The 15,947-nt window shown below is 56.3% G+C and overlaps 1 protein-coding gene across 1 annotated transcript; it reads right to left on the bottom strand.

Annotated features, from left to right (window-relative positions):
* Positions 1–21: 21 nt before the first annotated feature.
* Positions 22–14,949, bottom strand: Jak3 (Janus kinase 3). The gene is made up of 24 exons (XM_004666029.2): positions 14,740–14,949; positions 14,282–14,474; positions 13,422–13,545; positions 13,183–13,294; positions 12,932–13,077; positions 12,533–12,827; positions 11,902–12,024; positions 11,652–11,809; positions 10,838–10,949; positions 9,711–9,897; positions 8,797–8,924; positions 8,499–8,630; positions 7,864–7,948; positions 7,511–7,638; positions 5,858–5,990; positions 5,609–5,760; positions 5,378–5,528; positions 4,270–4,409; positions 3,987–4,176; positions 3,606–3,730; positions 3,357–3,529; positions 2,938–3,055; positions 2,511–2,621; positions 22–1,232 (listed from the first exon to the last, which is right to left on the bottom strand). The coding sequence occupies exons 1-24, from the start codon at positions 14,773–14,775 to the stop codon at positions 1,125–1,127; spliced, it is 3,360 nt and encodes a 1,119-aa protein (XP_004666086.2). The 5' UTR covers positions 14,776–14,949; the 3' UTR covers positions 22–1,124.
* Positions 14,950–15,947: the final 998 nt, after the last annotated feature.

Genomic DNA, 15,947 nt, shown 5'->3' with positions numbered 1-15,947 from the left:
CTAGCCCAGGCTGACCTGGAATTCACTATGTAGTCTCAGGGTGGCCTCGAACTCATGGCAATCCTCCTACCTCTGCCTCCCAAGTGCTGGGATTACAGGCGTGCACCACCACGCCCGGCTATCCTCCTAACTTTCTAAGTCAACAAAAGGCCACCTCAGGTATAGTGGTGGGAAGCTGAGGCAGGAGAATTGCCACAAGGTTGAGGTAAGCCCCAGCTGCATAGTAAGATCCTTATGCACAGAAATGTAGAAGGGCATATTTGATTCAGTTTTGCCAAAAGGGAAACTGAGGCTGGGAGAAGGCAGCCCCCTTGCCCTTCCCCTGACATCGGGTCTTTCGAGGGTGAGGGCAGCCTTAACCCCTCTCTCTCTGTTCTGGGTATGCACAGGGCCAGTCTGGCAGCTGGCCTCTGCTGGTCTCCCCCTGCCTTGGCCTCCAGCTGCCCCCCAGAGCACACTGTTCCTCAGTAGGGCCAAGGCCCTCAGCTGGGGCATGACGGGAGGATATGTGTCCTTGGGGTCCCAGCCAAGGCCTCTTCCTGCTGTCCCTTCTCCAGGCTACAACCTCACCCTCCTGAGCAAGTTCAGCCACAAACCACCTGCCTCTGAACTTGAATCACTCCACACACACTCCCGAGGCCTCATCCCAGTTCCCCAGGAGCCCCCCAGCCCCAGCCACTGCAGGTCACATACACCATCCCAGACTCTTGGACAGGACAGATATGGAGTCCAGAGCAGTGCTTTCATACTGACAGGGAAACTATGAGGACATGAAAGTTGGGGTTCAGAGAGATGAATGAGTTTGGGGGAGGGAGGCTTTCAAACAGGCCAGGAGAGGTGATTGGAGACCTGGGATTATCTATGTAAAGGGAAATTAATGTCACCCATTCAAGCTGAAAGGGATAGGGTGGGAGGGGCTTAAATTTTATCCCTTGCCTCCAGAGGTGGGGAGGGGAACCATTGTTTTTTTTTTTTTTTTTTTTTTGCAAACCCAGGGCACTTGGTGAAGACTTGGATGCTGTGAGGGGCGGTGCCCTGCTTCAGGTCAGCAGCCAGTAGCAGGGAGTGGAATGGTGTCTGTCTTGGAAAGGGGCCAGCAGGCAAGGCACCACACCCGGTGGAGGCTACCCTGGACTTCCTTGCCACAGCACGTCCAGCTGAGGGCTCAGGGCACTGAAGGACGGCCGCTCCTGAGGGCTGGGTGCCCAGCACAACTTCATGAGCTCCTGAACCTGAGGAGGGAGAGGAGACAGTGGGTGCTTGAAGACGACTGCCATTAGCAGTTTAGTAATTCAGATTAGATCCCTTTCCACACCTGCTCGGCCTCCTTCCGTGGCTAAAAGCAAATGTGCCCTAATACCACCAATGCTACCCATCCCTCTGTCACCTCCCTCCAGTCCCAGCCACGCCTGCTTTTTTTTTTTTTTTTTTTTTTTTTTTTTTCTCTCTCGAGACAGCGTCTTGATAGCCCAGGCCAGCCTGGAAAACACTACCCAGACCAGGCTGACCTCAAGCTCTTGGAAGTCCTCTTGCCTCGGCCTCTAGATTGCTGGGATTACCCGCAGTGCAATGCTACTAAATGTGTCTGTTTCCCTTTTGCGCCTGTGTGTGGTGTGGGCCACTGGGGATGCCCTCTCCCTGCTCCCAGAGGCCCTGGTACTCCTCAAACATTTTTTAAATCCTTTTAAAAAATATTTTAGGGCTGGAGAAATGGCTTAGCGGTTAAGCGCTTGCCTGTGAAGCCTAAGGACCTCGGTTCGATGCTCAATTCCCCAGGACCCACGTTAGCCAGATGCACAAGGAGGCGCATGCGTCTGGAGTTCGTTTGCAGTGGCTGGAGGCCTTGGCGCGCCCATTCTCTCCCCCTCCCTCCCTCCTTCCCTCTCTCTCTCTCTCTCTGCCTCTTTCTCTGTCTGTTGCTCTGAAATAAATAAAAGTAAGCGAAAAAAAATTTAAATATTTTATAGTTTTTTGAGAGACAGAGGAATAGGCGGATAGAATGAGCACACACAGGGCCTCCAGCCACTGCAAACTCCAGATGCATGTCCCACCTGTGCAACTGGCTAACTGGGGAATCAATCGTAGGTCCTTAGGTTTCTCAGGCAAGCACCTTAACCACTAAGCTATCTACAGGTACATACACCGCCTTGTGCATCTGGCTTATGTAGGTCCTTATGCTTCAGTCAAGAGCCTTAACCGCTAAGCCATCTCTTAGCCCCAAAACTTATTTTTTCTTTGAATGCATGCACTTATAGGGTATGATGGTGCCTGTCTGGCAGCATTGAGGAGATTAAGGAAAGAGCGGAGCGAGTTTGAAGCCAGGCTGGACTACACAGTGAGACCTTGTCTCGAGAAAATAAGAAAAGGTAAAAACCAGCAGCGCCAGCAGCATGCAAGGCCATGGTGCTCCTTTGGAACCGGGTAAACTGAGATTCGGCAAACGTCCATAACTTGCCATCGGGACATAGTGGAGAAGGCCCTGGGGCAGGGAGGCTGGCAGACCCGCTCACCTCGCGGGGACAGGCGGGTGGCACAGGCAGCCTGCGGCCCTCGGCCAGCAGCTCCAGGAGACGGCAAAGCACGGGTCCCTCTCGCTCCGCGCCCATCAAGCGCATGAACTCCTGCGGGGGTGGGCGGCGCTAAATAAGGGGCGCGGTTACGGTGGGAGGGGTGGGACTGGGGCAATGGGGGAACGGTGCACCACGAGTGGGCAGCTGGGGCGGAGCTATGAGGAAGGACAGGGCAGCGTGGGGCGGGGCTAGGGTGAGGACCGGGCCACGTGGGCGGGGCCGCAGTGGAGGGGTGGTGCGTCGAGAGGTGGGGCCGGGAGGAGCCTGGGTGGACGGTGCCTAAGGCCATGGCCATGAGTGGCAAGCCCTGCGAGGTGCTTGATGAGACGGACCCTCGCGCCCGCAGCCGGGAACCTCTGGGACTCACGGCCGAGGGGCTGCAACTCTTGTCGCAGTAGGTGAAGAGCTCGTACAGGACCACCCCGAAGCTCCACACGTCAGACTGGCACGAGAAGACGTTGTCCGCCAGGGACTCGGGGGCGTACCTGGGGGGCGGGGCGCGTCAGGTCCTAATGCAGAACCCGGCAGGGGTGCTGTGACATCAGCCCCGGGCCTGACATGTTCTTTCCTGGGCGCATCGCTCGAGTATGAGAGCCGCGTGAGTCTGGGACGCCAGCCTCGTGATGGCCGAGGCCTGGGTAGTGGGGCGGGGAAAAGGACCGGGCCCTTAGGAGTAGGCGGGAGCATGACTAGGGGCAGAGGGGCGGGGCCAGTGCCGCTTGTGGGTGTGGCCTGCGCACTTCTGATACAGAGAGGGCGGGGCTCGACGACGGGCGCGGTCCCCACCAGAAGACCGGGCTCTGTCCCGGTTGATGGACCACGTAGTAGTCCTTGCCCAGCGGTAGCAGCTTGGCGAGACCGAAGTCGGCGATGCGTACGTGCGCGTCGCTCTCCACCAGGATGTTGCGCGCCGCCAGGTCGCGGTGCACGCAGCGGCGCGCACCCAGGTACTCCATGCCCTGCGGTGGGGGTAGGGGGGCTGAGCACCTGAGCGGAGCCCAGCAGAGCCCTCCCCACCCCTGACCCCGCACGCACCTTGCAGATCTGCCAGGCGAACAGCAGCAGGCGGCTGGCGCCCAGGCGCCCGCGGTGGCGCTGCAGGAAGTCGCGAAGGCAGCCTCCGGGCACGAACTCCATCACCAGCCGCAGGCTCTGGCGACCTGCCGAGATGTCGAGGTGGTTCAGAGCCACCCCCATCCCACCATCTTTCCGGGCCACGGTCCCCCCCTGCGGCCTCCCGAGGCTGTGGGCTGCGGGGACAACGCCTGCCCGCCTTCCGCCCCGGCATTGGCTTGTTTGAACCTCAGCTACATATCTGAGGCACAAGAGATCAATGCCCCTCTCCACGAGGCCCCGTCGGGAGGGGAACACGCAGAGGATGGGTCCAACCCGAGCCCTTGCCGACTGGCGGCTCACCTGGCCCATAGCTGACGCCTCGGTACTTGACAATGAAGTCGCTGCGCAGCGCCTTGAGGATGTGGATCTCGCGCTGGAAGTCCCTTTGCTGGTCAGGCCCACTGTTCTGCAACTGCTTCACGGCCACCAGGGCGCCTGTGTTGTCCCCCAGTGGGTCATAGCGGCACAGTTCCACACTGCCAAAGTTGCCCTGGGGAACAAGGAGCTGATATCCTGACTTGGGTCACACCCCATCTTCTTCCCTCCCCCGCCCCCGCTGCCCGCCCAGCCCTGCCCACCTCACCTTGCCCAGCTGTGCGATGTACTTGAGGTGTCTCTCCTCGAAGATCGTGGGGTCCTGGCAAGCATAGAGCTGGGTGCCGCCCCACAGCCCCTCTCGGGGTGCCAGGTCGCCCGGTGTCAGGTCTGAGAGCAGCTCATAATCTGAGGAGACAGTGAATGGATTTGCTGTGTCTGTCCACTGCAAACACAGGGGTTCCTTCTGAGGAGGAAGGGAGTCACCCCTCCTGTACAGCACACACTCTGTGTGATGGTTCATCTCTGGGTGTCAACTTGACGGGATTTATGATCATCATGGAAACAAACTTCAGATTCTGTCTGTGAGGGGGTTTCTGGGTTAGTAGAGTCATCCCATGCTCCTGCCACTATCCTTTCGCCACCCTGATGGAACTTCTCTGATTGAAAGATTAACACTTTCCTTCGCTAATCTGCTAGGTGTGGTATTTTCTGGCAGCACATCCTACCATGGCAGAGGCAGCATCGCATCATCACAGCAACCAGCAGGAAGAAACAGTGATGCCTGATGCACAGTTTTCTCCTGTTTTTGTTTTGTCCTCCACAATGAACTAGGGTCTCATTCTAGCTTTGGCTAGACTGGAAACCACTCTAGCCAAGGCTGGCCTTGAACTCACAGCGATCCTCCTACTTCAGCTGCCCAAGTGCTGGGAATAAAGGTTTGCGCTACCATGCCCCACAGCTCTCCCCTTTATACCCAGTCCAGGAGCCCAGCCCATGGGATGACAGTGGTTAGGTTGGGTCCTCTCACCATAACTAGTTTCATCTACACAGTTCCTCAGACAGGACCAGAGATTTGTTTCCACAGTGATTGCAAATCCTGTCAAATTGACACCCAGAGATAAACCATAATACTACAATTCCCCGTGGCAACAGGCCTGAAAGGACACAACAGCCATACAATGAGATCTGGAGGCTCACTTGGGAGTTCCAGTCCAGCCTGGGTACCCAGCAAGATGATCTCAAGAAAACACAAATATGTTGAATCGTGAGGTCACTACTGTGTTAAGTACCTCCCCAACCTCCCCAGGCTACAGGCCACTCTGAGGTAGACAGCAGGACAAGGCAGTGCCAGCCACCCTGCCGCCCAGTGTCACCTGAGGTAATGAGGCTGTTGAGGTCCCGAAGGATGGCACGGAAGGAGGGCCGCTGGCTGGGTTCGTATGCCATGCACTGCCCGATGAGCAGGGCCAGCTCTGTCCACTTGGGGGCTGGCAGCTGCTGGCGGTCCTCATAGAACTGGAGTTTCTGAGGCAGAGGATGGGGAGGGGGAGTCACAGGGATGCACCCTCAGAAGGCCCACTCCCCAGCTCGGTGGCTGTTCTGACCTTGGCGGGCTCCAGGGAGCTGATAGGGATCGGGACTCCACTGAACACCTCCCAGACTGTAGCGCCGAACCCCCACTTGTCAGCCTCCAAGCCAAGCATCTGAGATCCTCGGAGACACTCGGGGGCCACCCAGGGGATCCTGTCGGCAAGCACTGAGGGATAGCAAAAGGGTCACGGTGTAGGTCCTGAGGAGGACCAGGTGAGTCACCCTCTTCCTTGCGTGGTGAAGTGAGATTTACAACGACTTACTTTCCAGGCTGAGCACCGTGGGACTGACACCGGGGTCACTTAGCTTGATGAATGGCGGGGTCCCATCGGCCCCCTCCCGAGCCAGGAGCACCTTCCGGGCGGACACATTGCCATGGGGGAGACCTTTGTCCTCCTAAGGGGAATCAGGCACAGGGAAGAACCAGAGAGGCTTGGAGGAATGAGTGCACTGAAGGGCAAACTCCTATCCTCCTCATAGCCAGCACCTGGTACTGCCCAGACAACTCTGACCCACTCCTGTAGTCATGTCACCCTACTCTAGCTCCACAATTGAAGTGCCTGGGCCTGCCATGAGGCTTATTCTATTTTCTGAAAAACTCCTCTTCACACTGTCATCTGGACTCCCAATGACTGACAGGAGGCAGGACATGTTCTAGCCTAAAAACCTTTGTCCAGGCTGTTCCTCATCTGACACATGCTCCTTTTTCTCCTTAATGAACTACTCAACCTTCAAAGCCCCAATTCCAGAGTTCTTTCTTTTAAAAAGCCTTCCTCCCTCCCCCGTGACACACACAGATGCCCAGTGCTGTCCACTTGTGTTCTCCCACTCTGAGCAGCCTGTCCACATGCTGTGCCCTCATTCTAAAATGTCCTCTCTTAACCCTTCTACACTGCTGGTGGGAATGCAATCTGGTCCAGCCATTGTGGAAAACAGTGTGGAGGTTCCTAAAACAGCTAAAGATTGATCTACCATATGACCCAGCTATAGCACTCCTTGGCATATATTCTAAGGACTCATCTCATTTCCTTAGAAGTACGTGCTCAGCCATGTTTATTGCTGCTCAATTTATAATAGCTGGGAAATGGAACCAGCCTAGATGTCCCTCAACTGAGGAGTGGATAATGAAGCTGTGGTACATTTATACAATGGAGTTCTACTCAATGGTAAAGAAAAAAGAAGTTATGAAATTTGCAGAAAAATGGATGGATCTGGAAATGATTATACTAAGTGAGGTAACCCAGGCCCAGAAAGCCAAGCGCCACATGTTCTCCCTCATATGTGGATCCTAGCTACAGATGATTGGGCTTCTGCGTGAGAAGGAAAATACTTAGTAGCAGAGGCCAGTAAGTTTAAAAGGAGATATAAAGGGAAGAGAAAGGAAGGGAGGGGTGTACTTAATAGGTTGGCATTGTATATATGTAAGTAGAATGATTGATACGGGGAGGTAATATGATGGAGAATGGAATTTCAAAGGGGAAAGTGCAGGGGAGGGGGAGGGTATTACCATGGGATATTTTTTATAATCATGGAAAATGTTAATAAAAATTGTGAAAAGATTTAAAAAAAAAAGTCCTCTCTTGGGCTGGAGAGATGGCTTAGCGGTTAAGTGCTTGCCTGTGAAGCCTAAGGACCCCAGTTTGAGGCTTGATTCCCCAGGACCCATGTTAGCCAGATGCACAAGGGGGTGCATGCGTCTGGAGTTCCTTTGCAGTGGCTGGAGGCCCTGGTGCACACATTCTCTCTCTGCCTTTTTCTCCCTCTGTCTGTTGCTCTCAAATAAATAAATAAAAATAAACAAAATTAAAATGCCCTCTCTTACATCCTTACCACCAGACTCAATCTGTGCTACAGAGCCTACTCTCACTTCCCCCTCCACCCAGAGGAAGCTATGAGGAGGGGGCAGAGGAGCTTACCAGGTAGTTGAGGGCAGAAGCCAGCTGCTTGACCACCTGCAGCCTCCAGCTGGCAGGGACCAGGTGGCCACGCTTGCGCAGGTAGGTGTCAATCGCTCCCAAGTGGACAAATTCCTGCACCATGGTGCCTGGTGGCCACAGGGAAGGGCAGGGTTTGGAGGGGAACCCACTGTTTGCTCTAAAGGTTTGGCTCCCACCCATCCTGCCACATACTGAACTGATGTTTAGTAGCTACTGAACTGAGTAGATGCCAGTGAGTGAGGCCACAGAGAGAGGGGGACCCAGGGGCCTGGGGATGGGGTGTGGTGGAGCAGCAGGGCTGGGGGTGCAGTGGGGCTGGGCGTGCAGCTTACTGTCGTCAGCCATGCAGACGCCATGGAGTAACACCAGGTGGGGGTGAGACACCTGGCTCATCAAGCTCGCTGCTTCTAGAAAGGACTGGGAGACAGGAAAAGAGAAACATGTATGGGTCCTGCTCACTTCTGATAACACTAATGATCCCCAACTCGGCACTCACAAACCAACCCAGGGTGTGGGGGATACAAGTGGCCACAGCCCTCTTTGGCTCCAGAGTGCACAGTCAATCCATACTGTGGTCATGTCCTGATGGGGCTGTGAGTCCTGCTAGAAGTGACCTCATGTCTCACACTAAGCCCTTCCCAGTATGTTCTTGCTCATGAGGTGTCAGGTGCCCTGTCACTACTCCCTCTTTTCCTCTGTCCCCCCTCTCTCCTGCTCAAACAGCCAAGGCTTTCTGCAGTCCTTTTCCTGTCATCCTTTCTGCTTGGACTATGGCTGATAGTCACTATGGGCTTCTGTCTGCTTCCGTTTGAGTTGGTCCATGCTATGTCCCTCCAAGCTGGCTCTGTACTTCTAGGCTCAAGCAGTCCTCCTGCCTCAGCCTCCCACATGCTGAGAAGGGCAGATGTGTGTCACTGCATCTGGCTCATTTCTGAATTTGTCATTTCTCTGGTCCCCACAGCCTCACCTCCATACAGTTCCTATGCTTAGAGTCCATCACCTTCAGGAGGACTTCCGTGTTGCGGGTCTCCCCATCCACGGCCTCGTGGCGATGGCCACGGTAGATCTTGGTGAAGGAGCCATGGCCGAGGTTCTCATGCTGCAGAGGGAGGGGACAGCAGGACAGGCTGGGTTGCCCTGTCTCAGAGATGGGGAAACTGAGGCCAGGGGAGCCCAGAGATGGGCCTGAGGCCACACAGTACAGTTGGGTGAGATGGGAGTCACTGGGCACAGATTGGCACATACCCATCTATGGGGACCCTTACCCTCTCCAGAGTGTCAGCGGGGATCTTGTGGAAGGTCATTTGGCTCAGGGTACGATGGGGCTGGGCCTGACCAGGGGACATGGGGGCCTGGCTGCATCCCCTTCGGATCACAATCAAATTGGACTTTTCTATGGAGAGAAGCAGAAAATGGCGGTGATCAGGAGCAAGGTCTCTGGAGTGGTTTGGTGGTGCAATGTCCCCCAGAGCCACACTGTGATATGACCTTGGGCTTAGTGCCTGGCAGGCAGGTGGAGCCTGGCACGATGAGGCTTGGAGCTGGGGACAGACCTGGGGGTTCATTAGTCCACTACTGAGTGCTCAGAGCTTGCTCCCTCTTGCAGCACCCACCCTGGTTGCCTGCTGGGCTGTGCTTTCTCCACTATGCTGAACTTCCCCAGAAACCGGGAGTAGAATGAAACCCTCCCTCTACAAGCTGCTTCAGGTCAGGCTTTTTGTCCCAGCAACGGGAAGATAATTGTGGCAGTCAGTCTTCAAGAGCTACAGATTTCCAGTCTTAGCGTGGAGTCCCCCCAGAAGACACCACTGAGATTGGGACTCCAGGTGCAGAGTTGACTTTTAGGAGGACCCCCCCCCCCCCGAGAAGCCACTGTGGGCCTGGGGTGTGAGCTGGAAAGGGCCCTAGAAGAACCAACAAGGAGGTGACATTGTAACAACCAGGACTCAACCCAGGGACTTGTCCTGTCACCTAAGTTTGTCTCAGTGTGAAATTCAGCTCCAAGGAGTGGAACCTGACACAAACCAAGTCCTAAGGACTCACATCACTCAAGCCCAGCACTGATGGATGGAACCATGCCTGAAATTTGGCTCCAGTCTAAGAGTCAAGGAACAGCCTTTTCCTACCCTCAACCCTCTGCCACCACCACAACTGTTGGGAGCAAGAGAAGATGACTCACCTTTGGGTCTAGGGATGCAACAGGATGTGAGGCTCAGGACAGTCCCATCCACATGCAGCCCAGCACCCCAGCAGGTGGCCAGGAGCTCCCGAAGGCTGCTGTGAGATTGGTTGAGGCCAGCCAAGGAGAAGGTGCCAGTGGGGTCTCGACGGATGAGGCAGCCCTTGTAATCTGGGCCCAGGGAAGTCTGCCAAGGGGAAGGTGACCTGAGTGGGAGACAGCAGCACAGCACCTACCTCCCCTCTCCTCTCCCCTTCTTGGAGAACCACTGGCTCATTGTCTTCTCTGTAACTCTATAGCTGCTCTTCCAGAGCCAAGAGTGCTTTTCTTCCCTTCTCCTTCCTTCTTTCCTTCCTTCCTTTCTTTGTTTTTTATTTGCCAAGGTAGGGTCTCATTCTAGCCCAGGCTGACCTGAAATTCACTATGTAGTCCAAGGCTGACCTTGAATTCACAGTGATCCTCCTACCTCTGCCTCCTGGGATTAAAATGCTGGGATTAAAGTTGTGTACTACCATGTCTGGCTCCTATATTTTTATTTATATATGCAAGCAGAAAGAGAAAGAATGGGTGCACCAGGGCCTACAGTCACTGCAAATGAACTCCAGACACATGCCCCACCATGTGCATCTGGTTTTACATGGGTACTGGGGAACTGAACTCAGGTCATCAGGCTTTGTAAGAGAGTGCCTATAACTGCTTTAACTCCCTTCCCCAGCCCCTGCTTTTTTTTTTAAATTTATTTATTTGAGAGCGACAGACACAGAGAGAAAGACAGAGGGAGAGAGAGAATGGGCGCACCAAGGCTTCCAGCCTCTGCAAACGAACTCCAGACGCATGCGCCCCCTTGTGCATCTGGCTAACGTGGGACCTGGGGAACCGAGCCTCGAACCGGGGTCCTTAGGCTTCACAGGCAAGCACTTAACCGCTAAACCATCTCTCCAGCCCAGCCCCTGCTTTTTTTGAGACAGGTTTTTGCTATGTAGGCTGGCCTGGAACTCACCATCCTCTTGCCTCCTCTGTGACTACAGATAAGGGCTTTACAGGGAGCAAAGTACACCCCATGATTCCCTTCAGTACAGAAGTCACCTCTTCTGGGAAGTACTCTTGGCCAGCAGCAGTGAACCAACCTGGGCACAGGCGGTGAGAAGGAAGCTGTCAAAGTCCTGGGGGCTGCGGCGGAGAATGTAGGAGCCCGGAAGGGAGCCTCCAGTCTTAAGCTTGTGGATGGCAAAATCCAGGCTGTGAGGAGAGAGGGATAAAGGGGACAAGGAACACAGTAGGTTTACTTTTTTCTTCTTCTGTCTATCCCAGGCTGATCTGGAATTCACTATGTAGTTTCAGGGTGTCCTCAAACTCTCCGTGATCCTCCTACCTCTGCCTCCCAAGTGCTGGGATTAAAGGCGTGCACCACCACACCCAATATATTTTCTTTTCTAAGTGCTGGGAGTGTAACCCAGGTCCTCACACATCCCTCATTCTCCCATTGAGTCACATCCCCAAGCTTTTTGGGTTTGAATTCTGCTCCCTCTGTAGCTGGGGCACTCTGCCCAGGAAACAACCCATCAACAAACCTTCCCATTTTTAAAAATTTTTGGTTTATTTTTATTTATTCATTTGAAAGTGACAGAGAGAGAAAGAGGCAGATAGACAGACAGAGAGAAAGAGAGAATGGGTGCCCCAGGGCCTCCAGCCACTGCAAACGAACTCCAGACGCGTGCACCCCCTTGTGCATCTGACCAACGTGGATCCTGGGGAATCGAGCCTCGAGCCAGGGTTCTTAGGCTTCACAGGCAAGCGCTTAACCGCTAAGCTATCTCTCCGCCCCCCCATTTATGTGGAGGGACAAATAGGGAGAGAAAGAGGCAGGAAAGAGGGACCCCTTGTCCAGCACAATGAGGTGCCAGGAAGTGACCCCACTGTGGCCTTGACTGGGCTCCTCACGTGATGGGGCCGTGGCACTGCTCAGCTAACTCCTCCAGCAATCGTGGTGGGGCCACCTCCTTGCAGAAGTAGTGACTGGAGTCACAGGTCAGGCGGAAGTAGCCATCCAAGAGAGCCACGAAGGACAGTGCCTGGGGCAACCCAGGGAACTCGGCTTCCTGTGAGGATGAACTCCTCAGCACTCAACAAAGCCCCACAGAGCCTACCCCGCGCTTAGGATAAGGATCAGAGGAGGTGATTGCACACCCACCAGGATCTGGCTGTCTGTCCTGGTGATCGTTACCAGGCGCTGCTCCCCAGCCGGGCCGAGGCGCAGTGCTTGCTTGATGCTGATGTCCACGATTTCTGGGAAGTCACAGAAGGGCTGAAAGGCCTGAAGAAGAGGGGATGGATAAGCTGAGTCTGGAAGCACCTTGCCTCGCCGACACCCCACCAACACGGACCCAAGACTATACCCTAAGGCCACGCCCACCCCTGCCAGTCGGCCCCCTTCTTGCCCCAGGGTAAGACCTGTGGAGTCGCGCCCACAACACAGTACCCGACCTCCAACCCTCCTACATGCCTTCCATCCCCTAACTCGATCCCACCCCTCACTAAGAGCCCCGCCCGCAGCCTCGGCGCCTCCTTACTCCGTCCCCGCCCACTCCATCGCCAACTAGTTGCCTCACCAAGACCCGCCCGCAAGCTGGCCCCTCCCTACAAGCTCTGCCCGCGCGAATTTAGCACACCCGCCTAAGCCCGCCACACCCCTGGGCGGTCCAGCTTCACCCGCTGATTCCCGCCTTCCCGATCGCACGCTCCGCCCCGGTGGCCCCGCCCCCCGCCGGCCTCCTCCACCCCGGCTCCCTCCTCCCGGCCCCGCCCCGGCCCCGCCCTCACACCTCATTTTCGCCGGAGCTCCACGCGACGCCAGTGTCCCCGGCCACGTGAAGCAGCCCGCGTCGGTCCAGTCCGCCCGCGGCCCCGGGGAGCCCCACGCGGAAGGTCTCGTGTGCCACGGCCGGGTGCAGCCGCTCCACGTCCATGACGTACTTGGCCATGAGCTCGTGCCGGTCGGCCTGGCAGGCGGCCACGCGGCGCAGGGCGCGGCGCACGGTCCTGCGGATGCGCCTGCGCGCCACGAAGCTCAGGCCGTGGATGAGGTCGCGCAGGGCGGGCGGCAGGCAGGCCTTGTAGCTGTGAGGTGGGTGGAGGGGTCTCTCAGGGCGGGCAGCGCGGGGACAGCCTGCGCCCTGGGGCCAGGCGGGCAGAGGCGGTCCACTCGTGGGCAGAAGTCTCACCTGACCGTGTGCAGCAACTCCGCGGGCGGCCTGGACTGTTCACGCGCCATCCGCGCCAAGTCCAGGACGGCCAGGCCGAGGCCCTCGCCCTGCTCCTGGAGGCCCAGGCCCAAGGGCACACGTCCGCTCAGCAGGTCACTGCGGTGCTGAGGGCAGACCACAGTGGGGTCAGCTAAGCTCCCAACCACGCTCAGGTCCAGAAGTCCCCCCCTGGAGCCCTCAGCTCGGATTGAGCACCCCTGACCACGGACCTGGGCAAAGAGGTGTTCCAAGACCGGCAGGTCCAGGATAGCACTGGTGACATCTTTGCGCAGCCCGAACCGGTGACAGGTCTCCAGTCCGAACCAGTTGGGGAAGTAAAAGCTGCGGGGTGAGTGGGGTGGGCTCAGCCGTGGATGACCGTGCGCGGTGTGACCTTGGCGATGACCCACCCTCTCTGGTTCTGCTGGAGCCTCTAACACTGGGCTCCTCGAGAAGAGGAGGTTCCTACCGGAGCCTGTAGACCAAGACTTGGGTTTCCACTTCCTCCACGGAGAAGATGTGGCTTGGGGGGAACCAGCAGGACAGGTCCTCCGTGGCCAGAGCGAAGAGCGAGTGGTACACGGGCAGGATGCCTGGACAGGTGGGATCAGCTCGCCCCCGGGAACCCACACGGCCTCACAGAGCTCTTTCAGCCCACCAAGTCCACACACGCAGGGACCACCACGAAAGGCCCCATCTACCTCTTTTGCCCCCCTCCCTCCCCATCACCTGCGCCCCTTCCCAGACTTCTGTCTCTCTCTTTTTAAATTTATCCATTTTAAGAGTGCACAGAGAGGCAGAGCGAATAGACACACCAAGGCTTCCAGCCACTGTAAATGACCTCTAGAAGCAGCCCCTTGTGCTTTTTGGCTTATGTGGGTACTGGGGAATGGAACCTGGGTCCTTTAGGCTTCTCCAGCAAGTGCCTTAACTGCTCAGTCATTCCTCCAGCCTGAACTTTGCGATTTTTAAATATTCTTATTTATTTATTTGATGGAGTGAATGAGCACATCAGGGCCTCCGGTGCTTCAGATGAGCTCCAGATGCATGTGCCACTTTGTGCATCTGGTTTTAAGTGGTTACTGGGTACTTGAACCTGTGCAAGCAAGTGCCTTAACTGCTAAGCCATCTCCGTAGCCCCCACTATACCCTTTATGTCAAGGTATGACCTACTGTTCTTGTCATGTGCCACCACACCTCTGGACTGCCCTCTTCCCTTACAAAACTTCCTCTTGTCCCTCCAAGCCCCAGCCCCATGCTGATTATCCCCCCCACACACATCTAGGCCCCACGCAGGCCGCTTATCTAGTCCTCCAGACACCCACTCACCAGAGGCCTTTGCAGCCTGCACACACAGATCTTCTGCTAGATGGTCCCCAAAGGAGAACGACAGGCGCCGGGGAGGTCCGGGACCCCGAGGGGGCAGCAACACGTGCAGGGCCCCCGCCTCTGAAGAGGACAAGCTGCAGGAGCGCTCAGGGATCAGGGGCGTCTCCTCACTTGGAGGCGCCATCAGTGTGGCCTGTGAGTGACAGGGGAGAGTAGCCCTCAGTGCTAGCTTAGGCGGACAGACATCTGAGAAAGGAAGGAAGGAAAAGGGAGGAACAGGCAGGCAGAGATGGGTGGGATGAGAGGATAAGGACAGGAGGATGGTTTGCGGGGGGCGGGGGTTGAGGAGACACAAACTCCCAGATGAGGGGGTCCTCTGCCCAGATCTGTGTGACTTCACATCCCCGTACTTTGCATTCAGGGCAGACATCGGCAATCAATCTATAGCTGTTTGTTACCTTTCCACCTGTGCTGTCCATACTGCACGCGGGCATGATCAAATAATCACTGACGTACAGTTGGCCGGCTTGTTTCCCTCCCAACAAGACTTCCTCCCCAGGGACCCAGGAGCTCAAAATTTCCAGCTGGGTGGATCCAGGGGTGAGGTTTGGAGGCCGGTGAGAGGAAGTGGGGGACAGGTTGATCTACTCAAACCAACCGGAAGTCTGCAAAGAGAATATTTGGTTAAAATAATAAAACCTAGATGTGATGGTCCTCCCAGCAGTGGGGAGGTGGAAGCAGGAACATCAAGAGTTCGAAGTTATGCTCCTTACAGAATGAGTTCGAAGCCAGCCTGGGCTAAGCCTCAAAAAAAGAATGGAGTCTGAGTCTGGCTGGGTGTGGTGGCGCACGCCTTTAATCCTAGTATTTGAGAAGCAGAGGTAGGAGGATGGCCCTGAGTTCGAGACTAGCCTGATACTACATAGTAAAATCCAGGTCAGCCTGGGCCAGAGAGAGACCCTACCTCAAACCCCCCCACCAAAAAAAAGAAATTGAGTCTGGGCCCACAGCGTCGTCCTGTTTTTTACTCCACAATTCGCCCGCAGGACAGCGCGCCCTCTGCTGGGAACTCGGGGGCAATGGGTCCAGGGGCTTTCCGCTGCGCACGCGCCGTGCGCCCCTTAACACCCCCCCCCCCCCCGTCCTCCTCCCCGTGTGCAGTGCGGTGCTGCCCGCGTGGCCTCTCCCGCGCCCCAGCTGGCCCTGTGCTCCAGGCCTGGCGAGTCGGAGCCTTGGGCACGGCCACCTCTTACCTGCAGGTGGGAACCAGGCTGTGCAGAGGCCGAGACTGCAACTGGAAAGTCCCCACTCCTTCCTGTGTGGCCCCTGCGCTTCCTGACCTGCTGTCACTTACGGAAAGTCGGGGGCGGGCGGGGACGGGAAAGTTCACAGGCTTCCGAAGTAGGCCGCTCTGTCTCAGTGCTGGGAACCACAGGCCCAGCTCACCAGAGACGCCAGAACCACTGGTGGCCAGGGCCTCATACATGTGTGGTAGGAGCAGTTGCCCCAGAGCCATCTGTTCCAAAACAGAACTTGGGACACCTCTGCCGTGAGTCCTGGACAGGAATCTAGAACCTCACTCGCAGGCCTGCAGGAGGCCAGGCCTTCCAAGACTGGAGATGTGGCCACCGGTAGTGGAGCAAAGACAGGGTGTCCAAGGTTGCAG

Source organism: Jaculus jaculus, chromosome 1 (assembly GCF_020740685.1).
Source record: "Jaculus jaculus isolate mJacJac1 chromosome 1, mJacJac1.mat.Y.cur, whole genome shotgun sequence".
In the NCBI taxonomy this organism is placed as follows: Eukaryota; Metazoa; Chordata; class Mammalia; order Rodentia; family Dipodidae; genus Jaculus; species Jaculus jaculus.
The sequence above is the reverse complement of the archived record's forward strand: the minus strand, read 5'-3'. Positions and strand labels throughout refer to the sequence as shown.